This window comes from Macrobrachium nipponense, chromosome 18, assembly GCF_015104395.2.
Source record: "Macrobrachium nipponense isolate FS-2020 chromosome 18, ASM1510439v2, whole genome shotgun sequence".
NCBI lineage: Eukaryota > Metazoa > Arthropoda > Malacostraca > Decapoda > Palaemonidae > Macrobrachium > Macrobrachium nipponense.
In genome coordinates, this window is record NC_087211.1 from 40,238,172 (window position 1) to 40,251,614 (window position 13,443).

Below are 13,443 nucleotides of genomic sequence, written 5' to 3' on the forward strand. Positions count from 1 at the left end.
AGGAAAATAAAAGAACCTTGATAAACGAATACTCCGCTAGGATATCTTCCACGAGGCCAGGAGGGTGAGCAGGGACCATTGTCCAAAACACCAGCAGACATTTCAGAGGGAGGTGCTTCTCTTCCAAGAATTTCTTCACTGTCGGGCTGAAACACAGATTTACCCACTCTGTGAACAAAAAGCCCTGCACATCACTGGAAGCTTCTCCTTAAGCACTTTGTGGGCCTTGAAGGCTCGAGAGTCTCCGAATGATACACAAGTAGGGGCTTCACCTTGCAATCCCCACTGACATTTGAACAAAGTGCGAGCGTATGCCTGTCTTCATAGGCTTTATGCCCGGGTAGCTTCTTTCTCTTCCTCCGTGATGTATGTCCGACGAGGCATTTTTCTAAAAAAGGCCAGTCTCATCACAATTGAAGACTTGCTGAGAACTGTAGCCTTCCTTGGTCATCATCTCGTCGAAAGTTTTCTTAAATGCTTCAGCCGCTTTTGTGTCCGAGCTGGCAGCCTCCCCATGACGCACCACCGAATGGATGCCAGTCCGTTTACGGAATTTCTCGAACCAGCCATGCGAAGCCTTGAACTCTGGGTTTGCGTTGAAGTCCCTTCCCTCCGTCGTCTTCCGCCTGCGCAATCAAATCGCCGAAAATAGGGCTGGCCTTGTGGGCGATTGCTGTCTCCGGTACCGTATAGCCAGCGATTTCTTTGTCTTTTATCCAGACGAGGAGCAGCCGTTCCATCTCGTCATGCACGTGGCTCCTCTTGGTGGACAAAATAGATATGCCCTTCGACGGTGTAGCTTTGTGCTTTGATGGCACCTTCTGTTTAAGGATGGTGCCTATTGTTGACGGATTACGGCCGTATTCCTTTGCGATCACACTCAATCGCATAGCAGCTTCGTACTTCTTGATGATCTCCATCTTTGTCTCGAAAGAGAGCATGCGCTTCTTTCGTGAATTTCAACTTTCTTGGGACCCATGACTATGTTATCTTTTACGTAATTTACGTATAAGTAACACAATAAGTTTTCGCACAACACAATAATAGTACTGCAACGAAATCACTAACGAATTTACGTTACTCAACGAAATCGTTGGACCAAACGAATGCCATGTGCGTACGATAAAGATGTTGGTACGAAGAGGCGAGATTGTTGGTACGCCACCACATATAAGATGCTGTCAATAGGAGAGAAGGATTTCATGGTGGTGACTAGCATCTAGAACCAATGGGAGAGCAGGAGGATGGTGGCGAGTCTACTAGTACTAAGATGGCGGCGCGAGTTTTAAATTGTTATCCGGGCGAATCTCGGACTTTCAGAAACCTTTCGTATCTTGAAAACTTTTCGTATGTAGAGCCGTTAAATTTTTCGCATTGGCTTTCGTATCTCGAGTTTTTCGTAAGTTGAGCCTTTCATATCTCGAGGTACCACTGTGTATATATATATATATAAATATATATAAATATATATATATCTATATATATATATATATATATATATATTATATCTTATATATCTATGTATATACATATATATATATATATATATATATATATATATATATATATATATTTAATATATATATATATTATATATATATATATATATATATATATATATATATATATATATATATATATATATATATCCATATATATATATATATATATATATATATATATATATATATATATATATATACCTTATATATATATATATATATATATATATATATATATATATATATATATATATATACATATATATATATATTATACATAGGTACCTATATATATATATATATATATATATATATATTTATATATATATATATATATATATATATACACACAAATATATAATAAGTATATATACATATTACATACATATAGTATACAAATATATTACATACATACATACAAAATACATACATATACATACATACACATAACATACATGCAGTGGTCCCCCGTATTCAAGGGGATGTGTACCAGCCACCCACATGAATAGTTAAAACCACCACAAAAAATGCTTATAACTGCCTATCTTGAAAGTTCTGATACCAAATGTATACCTTAAATAACATCCTACTTCAATTATACCTAAAGTTACTTACCTATTACTGCATTAATCTTTGAGGTTAAATTATTAATATCATTTCAAAGTCATCTTAAACATTTTACCATTAAAAATATTTATATACTTACAGCCAATAACAAAGAATGAGAAGAGAGAGAGACCGAAGAGATTAGAGAGCGAGAGAGAGAGAGAGACCATTGAATGGCAACATCATATATCTGACCATCAAGAGTGAAATTATGAATTATTCCTGAGACAAAGAGAATAATAATGGAAAGAGAGAGAGAGAGAATAACTCTTAGACTCCGACCTCTTCCCCTCCGCCAATACGTATGTCAAACTGTCATTTACTCCCTTGCCCTCTTTCCTCCAAGTGGATAAAAAGACTGGGAATCGCTATTTTTTTTATTAATCTTATCAATATTTGAAAATTAGTCATAAGGTAAATCATTTATTTAATTACAAAACAAATAAACATACGTAAGTGATAGAGAGAAAGAGATGTTATTGTTTAATCTAATTAAACTTAATATTATTTGAAAGCTAGTACTGTATATTATTATTTCACCATAAAATGTAGTAATGCCCTTAAAGATATACTGTATACATAAACTTCCATGCCAAGCAGAGATCGAGAGTTACCACTATGACATGGGTATCTCGTGGCAAAAGAGAGAGAGAGAGAGAGAGAGAGAGAGAGAGAGAGAGAGAGAGAGAGAGTTATTTGTATTTGAAAGAGTGAAGGGAAGGTTATTGTAGTATTTCTTTAAAATACTATCTCATATGATTATGTAATTACTGTTGTAGTATTCTTATTATTTGAAAATATTAATAAACATATATACATACATGTACCATAAAAATCTCTCATCTCAGTAAAGAGAGAGAGAGAGAGAGAGAGAGAGAGACTCCCTCCCCTCCTGTCACATTACTTGATATATTTGACAGCTGTTGGTCCTCAGTTTGGTACCTGGAGTTCGAAAGAAAGATGCGTGAAGACTGGGATTTCCTTTATTCTTACATATTTTTTTTATTTATAAACTAAATCTTACTAATTCATTGCAGTATTTTCCTTAATGAATTGATATTATTGCTGTTTACATTAAATTGGTATTTGAAAATTAGTAAATCATTTTATTCATCATACAAAAAACATACATCTCTGGAGAGAGAGAGAGAGAGAGAGAGAGAGAGAGAGAGAGAGAGAGAGAGAGAGAGAGAGTTATCCTTATTTTGAAAGAGTGAAATGGAAAGATTATTGTTGTATTTCTGTGAAATACTATCACATATGATTTTTGTAATTATAATTATTATTATCACTTGAAAATATTAATAAACATATTATACATACATGTACAGGCGGTCCCCGGGTTACAACGGGTCCGGCTTACAACATTCCGAGGTTTCGACGCTTTTTCTTAAATATTCAATGGAAAAATCCGTCCTGGGTTACAACGCTTGTTCCGAGGTTACAACGCTGACGCTTCCGACGCACCGAGGTTAACAACGCTTTTTGTTTTTTTTTTTAAAAAACACATACTATGATAAAAATCCTTCATAGTTTAGCACAGTATATTAATAAAAAAATAGTTTTTTTCTGGTTAGATTACAAAAAAAAATTTTGAGGTTATGATGATTTTCGACACTTTTATGTCGTATTTTTCGATGTTTTTTAGTGACGCCTCATATGCGGAACTAGTTTCCGAGCGAATGAATACATACTTGCTTGCGGTGCGCAAAGTTTACATATAACAGTCCAAAAGTGCAAATAATGAAAAAAATCATTGCTTGTTTCCAGTATTATAACAAAACGAAGTTTCTGGTTAGATTACAATGCAAATTCCAAGTATCCAAAGAGAGACATTATCCAGTAATTTGATCAGAGAGAGAGAGAGAGAGAGAGAGAGAGAGAGAGAGAGAGAGAGGCGTCTTGCGACGCTCCGAGTTAAGGACAGAGAAGTGTTCGTTTTGTTAAACGCGGCCTCTGACTCATGCCAGTAAATGTTTTTTTTGTTGATACTATTAATATAAGCCCTATTTAAAGATACGTTTTACTTAATTAGTCTATATGATACGTAAATAGTAATCAATTGTTCTTGTAGCCCTCAAGATTTGGCAAAATGAAGTATCCAAAGAGAGACATTATCCAGTACACTGGAACCTTGACATACGAATTTAATTTGTTCCGCTTACCATCGTCGTATATCAAAACAGTTGTATCTCAAAGCATTTTTTCCCATTTAAAATAATGTAATATGTATTAATCCGTTCTAGCGCTATGAAACCACACCTAAACACAGCTAAATTACATATAATATACACAATTTATACACAAATAAACTAGTAATAACACACACAATAAAAAAAAGAAAGGAATTTTACTTATCACAACGAAAGATGACGTGAGGCCACCAGGGGGAGGAGGTAGGGAAGGGTGGCAGGGAACGATTTGCTCTCTTTTTGTTTACGTATGTACACTAATAACTACGTAATAAACACAAATGAAATAACATTGCTAAACTAATTTTTTATTTATATTTTGTTTTTTAATCAGTTCGTAGTTTAGAAATATGGGTGATGCCTTTGGAAGGTTTTATAGCTTCCTTCTGCTTGATGACCGTGGAATGATTGTAGAAAACGAATTTTGACCATACTCGTTTGCCAAATCGACGATACGAACGCCACGTTCATGCTTGCTATAATTTCATGTTTGCTTCCATCGAAATAATTGTCTTAGGTTTTTTCTTAACACCTGCTTTGTCTTTAGCTTTGAGACCCATGGTTAATAATATAAGACAAAATAACATGAAAAATAGGCACAAATACAACGAAACTAAACAACGACGCGTGTTAACGATGCAGCACCAACAAACAGACTGACGCCATTTATCGGTTACCTATACAACTATCACATCGTAAAAATCGTATTTCAAATATTTTGTTGTATATCAAAGCATATATTTTTGCAAATTTTCTGTTGTATCTCAAAACATTCGTATATTAGGGAAATCGTATGTCAAGGTTCCAGTGTAATTTGATGAGGAGAGAGAGAGAGAGAGAGAGAGAGAGAGAGAGAGAGAGAGAGAGAGAGAGAGAGAGAGAGGTCTTGGCAACAATGGTCTCGGGGATTGACGTAACATTTATTTTCTGAACAGATAGGACAGAGAAGTGTTTGTTTCATTAAACAGCCTCTGACTCATGCCAGGAAATGTTTTAAGCCTATTTAAAGATACGTTTACTTTAATTAGTCTATATGATACGTAAATAGTAATCAGCTGTTCTTTTAGCCCTCAAGATTTGGCAAAAATCACTCTAGGTTTGTACATAAAACTTCAAGAATGTAGGTGTCATCAGAGGATTACAATAGTTTTTACCTTCAAGAACCAGCATTTTTTTATGAAAAATAACTCCAGGTTGTACAATAAAACTACAGGAAACAACATGTTGTGTAAACCAAAGGATTACAAGTAAGGTTTTTTATTAACTTTTATTAGTTTAAGACATATTTCCGAAATGGTCCCGTTTCCGGCTTACAACGATTTTCGGGTTACGACGCGTCTCAAGAACGGAACCCCCGTCGTAACCCGGGGACTGCCTGTACTATGAAAATCTCAAATCTCAGTATAAAGAGAGAGGAAGAGAAGAGAGAGAGCGAGAGAGAGAAGAGAGGAGAGAGAGAGAGGAGAGAGAGAGAGCACTCCCTCCCCCTCCAGTCACATTACATGATATATTTGACAGCTGCTGGACCTCGGTTTGGTACCTGGAGTTCGAAAGAAAGATGCGTGAAGACTGGGATTTCCTTCATTTTTACATAATTTTTTAATTTATAAACTAAATCTTACTAATTGACTATAGTATTTTCTTTAATGAATTGATTGCTCTTTACATTTATATTATTTGAAAATTACTAAATCATTTATTTATCATACAGAAAACATAACATCTCTGTAAGAAAGAGAGAGAGAGAGAATTATTATTGTTATTATGTGATATCATTTATTTTATTGAAGTTAGTAATACAGTATTGATCAATATTTATATTTTAAAATTAGTAAATCATTTTTGTATCATAAAAATGTATTGAGTCATGAAAATAACATAAAAATACACTAATTTGGGATTATAGTTAAAACCTGCGAATAGTTAAAACCTCCACCAAAAATGCTTATAACTTCCTATCTTGAAAGTTCAGATACAAGTAAAAATTGTTATTGTGATATTTAATCTTATTGAAATTAGTAATACAGTATTGATCAATATTAATATTGTAAAATTAGTAAATCATTTTTGTATCATAAAAATGTATTGAGTCATGAAAATAACATCAAAATAAAAATGTATTGTCATGAAAATAACATAAAAATACACTAATTTGGGATTATCTTCGGAAAAAATCCGGGAATAGGCTAATTCCCTGCAAATAATGGGTAGATAAGGTCCAGAGAGAAATCTGCGAATCCGGAGAATGCGAATACGGGGGCCCCACTGTATATATATTACTAGTAACTGAAGCTGGTCCTAATGCCAGTAAAAAATGAAGAGGGGAAGTAACCAATCTCAGATAGTGCCAGTAATATACAAAGAGAAGTAACCACCGATAGGTCCTTGATATGTGATATGCTAACAGATGTTTTCCATAAAGGTAAGAGTGATGGTAAATGTTCATTTTTTTCATTTCAATAGTCATTTATATTTATTTCTCATTGTTTTCTGTATGTACGTATGTAAAACTGTGTTTATTCCCTATAAAATGTATTTTCATTTATTATTTTTTTATGTCTGGATTTCATTGTATTGTACGTATTTACATTATTCCATATGGGAATTATTGGTTTGGATTTTATACGTTTCAGACTTTGTGGGACATTCTGGAATGGGTTAGTATGTATGAAAACCGAGGTTTCACTGTACCTTTGTAGCTTTAGGGTTTCAGACACTCATTGCTCAGACTCAGGGTCCTATTGTTCCATCATCCCTAAACTTGATGGAGTAAGAGGTTGAGGAGTCATCACTTCTTTGTTCATGATTATAACTTGGAATGCGACATTTCTAGGAGTTTCAACTTACTGTCAGTTGAGAGACTACATATTACCTGAGAAGCATGTCTTTACATAAAAAGGTGATAGATTGTATTTCTGTTGGAATAAATAACAAATCAAAAAGTAATTCATATTTTTCTTAGGTATACAAATGAGCACTTTTTCTCATAAAACCATATCAACCACACCATGTTGTATAAGATGATGAAAAAGTACTTGGCATGTTAGTAGGGTTATTCCCTTGCTCACCCACTTACCATCAGTTAACGTAATGCTGTCAGTGCACCCTGTACAGTGCACTGTAGGCATTACTTAAGGTTCTTTGCAGTGTGCCTTTGTCCCCTAGCTGCAACCCCTTTTGTTTCTTGTATAGGCAGTCCCCAGTTATTGGCTGGGGTTCCATTCTCAGCTGGGTTTCCATTCTTGGCTGGGGTTCCATTCCCGGCTTGGGTTCCATTCATGGCTGGGGTTCCATTCATGGCTGGGGTTCCATTCTCGGCTGGGGTTCCATTCACGGCTGGGGTTCCATTCTCGGCTGGGGTTCCATTCTCGGCTGGGTGCTGATAAGTGAAAAATGCCATTAACAGAAACTTGGTGCTTTATGGCGCATAAGGTGCCAAGTTTTGGTTAATAGTGCCAATAACTGGTTGCTGGCGCCTATGTTAGGTATGTTATGGTGCCATAACTCTGTTATCAGCACCTTATGGCACCATAAGTCTATTATCAGCACTTTATAGTGCCAATAACCGTAACTCAGCCTGCTATGGTGCCATAAATCGTCAATTTTATGGTGTTAGACAAGATCCATAAAACTGGATCGCCATTAACCGAGTCCACCAATAACTGGGGACTGTATTATACCTCTGTTTATATTCTCTTTCTTCCCTCTTACTTTCCACCCACTCTTATCATTTGATTCATAGTGTAACTATTAGGTTTTACTTTTGTTACACCTTTCAAACCTTTTACTGTCGGTGTCTGTTTCAGCGCTGAATGACATCATAGGTCCCAGTGCTTGGCCTTTGGCCTAAATTCTGTATTCAGTTCAATCTGTTAACTACCGTGTTACTGTGTTTCGGGGACTGGTTCCAGCTCACACTGGGGAATACTCCTACATAAAAGGCTTTGGTTTGTAGATCTAGGAAATATACAAATTAAGTATTTTTTAAAGTTTAAAAGTATGTAATTGTTATCAGTTAAGATGTTTGAAGCATTTTCTTGTTGACACTGTATCCTTCTGTTTCAGGGTGAAAACAATGGTATTCCTATGCATGGTCAATCGGTTTTTACTGGCATCTGGGTTCTTCTTTTTACTCTCTGTTGCAGAACGGACCTTCAAACAAAGGTTCCTTTATGCAAAGCACTTTTGTTATCTAACCTCTGCAAGACGGGCAAGGTGAGATACTTTAATGAAGAAAATTAAAAGCAGTTCTTTGGGCATATAATTAAGGAAACTGTTGAATAGAAGACTGTAATGTTGTTAGATATATAAATTTGTTTGTTCTTACATGACATTATACAAATCATTAGTCCTTTACATTAGGAATTACTTTCAGTGAAGCTGAAATGCCCGTTAAACTTTCAAACAAGGTTGCTAGGCAGTTAACTACCATCCAATTTGTTTTCAGCTGTTGTGGTGTGCAGACATGTGTTTCTTCACTCTCTGCCTGATTGTTGTTAAGCTGAGTTACCTGGTGGGATCTTTCTTCTTTTTGATTGTGTATATGTGTGTCCTAGGTTTGGCAACAAGGAGTGTGACAATCTTTGCTTCTCCTTTGATGTTGACCCTCATGCCCTTCGTACCTCTTGCAGGGTGTGTGAATATAATCCTGATCTTACTTGTGCCAAGAGTTGTTCTTGGTCGCCCGTGCAGGGGCCAAAGTTTACCTGGAGGAAACTATCGGAGGAAGGCCAGTAAGGCGTTGTTGGAAGGTTTTACGCCCCAGACGCTTCCCTTTGTGACCAACCCTTTCTCCTCATTTCTCTCTCCTGGTAAGCTTCCCCTTCTGGTCGTCTCTCCTTGGGGAGAGATCTCTCCTTTGTCCTCTTTGCTCTCTTCATCGAGCGGAGATCAGCGCCAGGGTTGCTTCCTGGTAGGGGGAACTTTTCCCCTCAGAGTGAGAGGAGTCTCCCACCACTGACCTCAGCAACCCGACCTTTGTTTCTTTCAGCTTGGTACTCTTTGGGGCTCTCTGGCACTCCATCTCTGCAGGGCCTCCTGACCCACCTAACGAAGTTCTTGGTGGTGACCCATGCTGCTCCAACCACGACCATGACAGCATTCACAAAAATGCCAACAACTGTGTCTACCCACTTTCCGATGCAAATGACTTTTTGCAGTGGTAGACCGGACAGCAATGCATACTCAGCACCCCAGCATGCAGTGCCCCTGCCTTCAGGGTTTCACTGCGGCCCTGTCTGCTCATGCTGTGCCTCCTATGATGGTTACTTCAACTGGGCCTCAATGTGATGGTTCCTGCTGCCCCAGCTGCTCCTGTGATCTCTGCTGACCAGGCCACTGTTGCTGCGCCTCCTGCCCTGGCTGTCCCAGTCACTTCCGTTGCTTCTCCTGCTGTTGCTGATGCTCCTGCCACTCATGTTGCACTGGTTTCTCCTGTGATTGCTGCTGCTCCCTTTAGGATGGAGGACCTGACTGCTATCCTGAAGTAGATGACGAATAGAAGGTTAAAGAAGAAGCCTTGTAAGGTGTTGTCATCATCGTCTTCATCATCTGCTGCCTCCTCCCCTTCTTCTTCTGAGGTTTGTTGGCTGAAGAAGATGGCTTTCTCTCCCCCTTCAAATGGGCTGCCTTCCTCCACAGAAGAAGCAGTGGGATTTCTCGTTGGCTCTTCCTGGACTTCAGGTTTGGGAACCAATTTGCATGCCCTCCAGGTTCTTGCTTTTAGGAGCCTCAGGCTTGCAGGCTTCGGTCCGCTCTCCCAATACCAGCTCTAAGAAGTCCGCTTCTAAGACTGGTATTGTGCCTGCCTCTTCCCAATTTCTTCAGATACTCGGACGTAGACCGTTCCCATTGATGTTACAGCACAAGATTTGGGGAGCATTGGGTGCTCGGCTAAGCCGAGTCATGGAGAGTGTTCGAGATTCTACGAAGACTCGGGTACCCTGAACCAGTACCAACAAGCCCACTTCCTGGTCCAGTTTAGGCACAGGTCGAGAGAAAATGCCAAGACATGCAGGTGTCTCGGCACTTCCTACCAGCACTGCTTCTAGTGCTCAGTCAGGTTCCCAGTTCGATGTCTTGGTCTCAAGGTTCCAAGCACCTGAGCATCTGGAGAAGGAGAGAGGAGGTCCCCTGTCTAGTCTTCCTCTTGGGAGGTTTTGGCCTCAAAGAAGACTGGGACATGTCAGAAGGGCAGCACAAGTTCACGCCAGCCAGCTCCTGAGCACTCGACTCCTCCCAGCCCGATTGCATTCACGTGATTGGCTTGGCTCGCCTCAGTTGAACTTCTCTGTTCTCCTCGGGATAGCGCTTTGCTGAGGCATAAACCTTGCTGCCATCACCATGAGTTGGTGACTGCCCATGGCTTGCCTCTCTTGCTGGTTCTTATGGCAGGACAGGTGGGAGTGCCTGATCCTCCTCACTTATCTCCTCAGCCTCCTGGAGTTTTACCGTGAGGTGTGATTCAGACATGAGGAACTCTGACAAGTTTTCATTTCACGGTCCTCTATCCCAGGACTGCACCTGGAAGAACTTGAGGGTTCTCTTCCCCAGAATGCATACACCCACAAAATACAGAGGACTTTTACAGAGATCATTATGGTGGTCCATCATCACAGTGATCTTGGGAAAGGAGCCACCGCTTCTTCTGTGGATTGTCCTTCATGCCTCAAATTCTTTTGGGGTCCTATGAAGGAACCAAAGGTTTTGGTGGGGCTAATGTGGTGTTGCTTGCTGAGGGTGCCCTTGACTAAGTGAATATTCTTGTCTCTGGGTAAGAGAATTTTCTTTGGTTGAAACAACTCAAACAAGCTCCTTCCCCCTCCTCTGTCTCGCTTGAAGCATTTCTACACACCCTCAGAGAGGTCCTTGCCAGCTAAGGAGGTTGACCCAGACCTGGTTCGTTTAGGCCCTGGTCTCTTACTGTAGCACCTTGCTTCGGAAGGGGTCTCCCTCTCACAGCAAAAGGGGGAACCTGGAGGCCACTGCCATGGCAGCCCTCCAGGCAGTCTCCTGGCTGGGTCTGTGGTCCTTCACAGTATCCAAGGTTGCTGCTTCCTCGTGTGCCATCATCCCTGGAGAGGATTCCATTTTTGAGAGGCTGTGCCAATGTGGAGGTAGAGCCATCTCCTACCTTGCCCACCAGATGGCAAGTCTGTGGGCAAACCTGGTGCTGAAGAGGAGGGATGCTGTCCTGAATTGGATCTCCAGGCATGTAGGTCCTGAGTCGGCATTGACCCATAGGAATGGACTGTTGCTGGTTTCTGCCCTTCTCTTCCCTAGGGAGTTGGTAGATGCTGCAGTGGACAAGCAACGTGGGGAAGACAGCAACCGCCTTGTTCACCAGGAGTGGCCAAGACCTCTGGGTCTTTGCGTGCTGCTGCGGCCCGTCCCTCGGCTCAGGTTAGCACTTCCTTGGCTTCGAAGGGCACTTGCGGGAACGCCCAGCCTCCATTTTCGTCTGCCAAGAAGAGTATGGAAGCATGTCCTTTTCAACCCACTTTCCTGTTTGGAAAAGGGAGCAAGGGGAAGAAGGGAGGACACTAGGGGTGGTGTTCCCCTCCAGCTGCTGCTATTGGTGGGGATGGTACCTGTCAAGCCATTGGGCAACATGGCAATTACATGGAGCTGAGACCTGGATAGTGGATGTCCTTCAGGAGGGATATCTACTTCTCTTCCAGTTTCCGCCACCTCTTACCAACATTGAAGTCCATCTAACCAACGTTCCGGGTTCGCTGAAGAATTGCGGACTCAAGCAAGAAGGGCACTGTGGAGATTGTGTCAGATTGATCCCGAGGCTTCTACAGCCGTATCTTTCTTGTAGAGAACGCCTCCCTTGTACCAATTTGTTTGCCAGATTGAGTTCACAATGGAGACAGCCCACTCAGTGCTTGCCTCCATCTGGGGGAATGACTTCATTCTTACAGTTGATCTAAAGGATGCGTATTTCCGAATACTCATCCATCCGTCCCCCCGCAATCACCTTCACTACATCCTCAGGGAGACAGTGTTCCAGCTCAGGGCATTCTGTTTTGGGCTATTGACCGTTCCCTAGGTGTTCACGCGAGTGTTCACCTGTGACAACTTGGGCCCATTTGCATGAGATATCACAATACAGGCGACCCTCGGTTAGCGGCAGGGGTTCCGTTCCTGGCCGCTGACGCTAAGTGATTTTCAACGCGAAGCAATTTTAAAGTCTATGGACGCTACACACCTCCTTTCGAAACTCTAGACCAGTCAAAGGCGCCGTAATCCCGCAATGGCGCAATAAGTAAAATTATATTTATGCAGTATAGTACTATAGAATTTACTGTACAGTAGTACTGTACAGTATATTATAGCATTATAAATAGTGTAAAGTGAAAAAAGCCTACCTTTAATCCTTAGTGTGTCTAGAGTATGTAAGGATATAATAAGGTTTATAGTGTACAGGTAGCTGTAGTGTTCAAGTTATGATAATTCGTCTTACGATAGTCCGATTTTATGAGGGACCAAATTATAATAGCCTAATTTTATCCCATCTTATAGTTACATAAGTTCAATAACAGCAAGAGAGAATGATGAAAGTATGGTTTTAATGTTATACTCATTGCGTGAACGTGTACAGCCATGAACAACCGAACGAGAAACTACTTTTTTTTTTTTTTTTTTTTTTTTTTTTTTCCTCAGTACTGTCGGCCAAAAAACTCGTGGCAGAGTTTCATAATTTTTCGTTCACTTGCCTGACGCACGATTCATGCCTTATTTATCGATTTTTCTTTTCAAAGATGGAAGAAATCATATGTAATGACGTTAAAAACAGTCACTGATATCTTTAGAACATTATGTTATGTTATTGTGTAAAACTATTTTCCATATAGCAAAATTGACGTGAACGAAACGAAGTGATAAAAAACGTCATATCACAGCCATAGATATACATTACCAAATAGATAGGAGACACCTATCACTAGTAGTATCGCATAAACATAGTCCTTAAATTATCATTTCAATATTAAGTTGAAGGTAGTTGAACTATTCCATTTGTTAAATTTTACAGAAAACATTGGAATCTCACAAAATGCTATCAAATTTAAAAACAAAAAGAAAAAATAACGCTATCCTAACACTGTGAACCAGGCGACCTCACTCTATTGCTTTTGATG

At 39.6% G+C, this 13,443-nt stretch overlaps 1 protein-coding gene across 3 annotated transcripts in view; it reads left to right on the forward strand.

Moving 5' to 3' along the window:
• The window catches only part of LOC135196998 (protein PHTF2-like), a gene marked incomplete at its 3' end in the record, with an annotated part of 362,229 nt that overhangs the window by 314,573 nt on the left and 34,213 nt on the right, over nt 1-13,443 (forward strand). For all 3 annotated transcript variants that reach the window (XM_064223887.1, XM_064223888.1, XM_064223886.1), the window contains 1 exon segment: nt 8,366-8,515. In XM_064223887.1, coding sequence (XP_064079957.1) covers nt 8,366-8,515 — 150 coding nt within the window.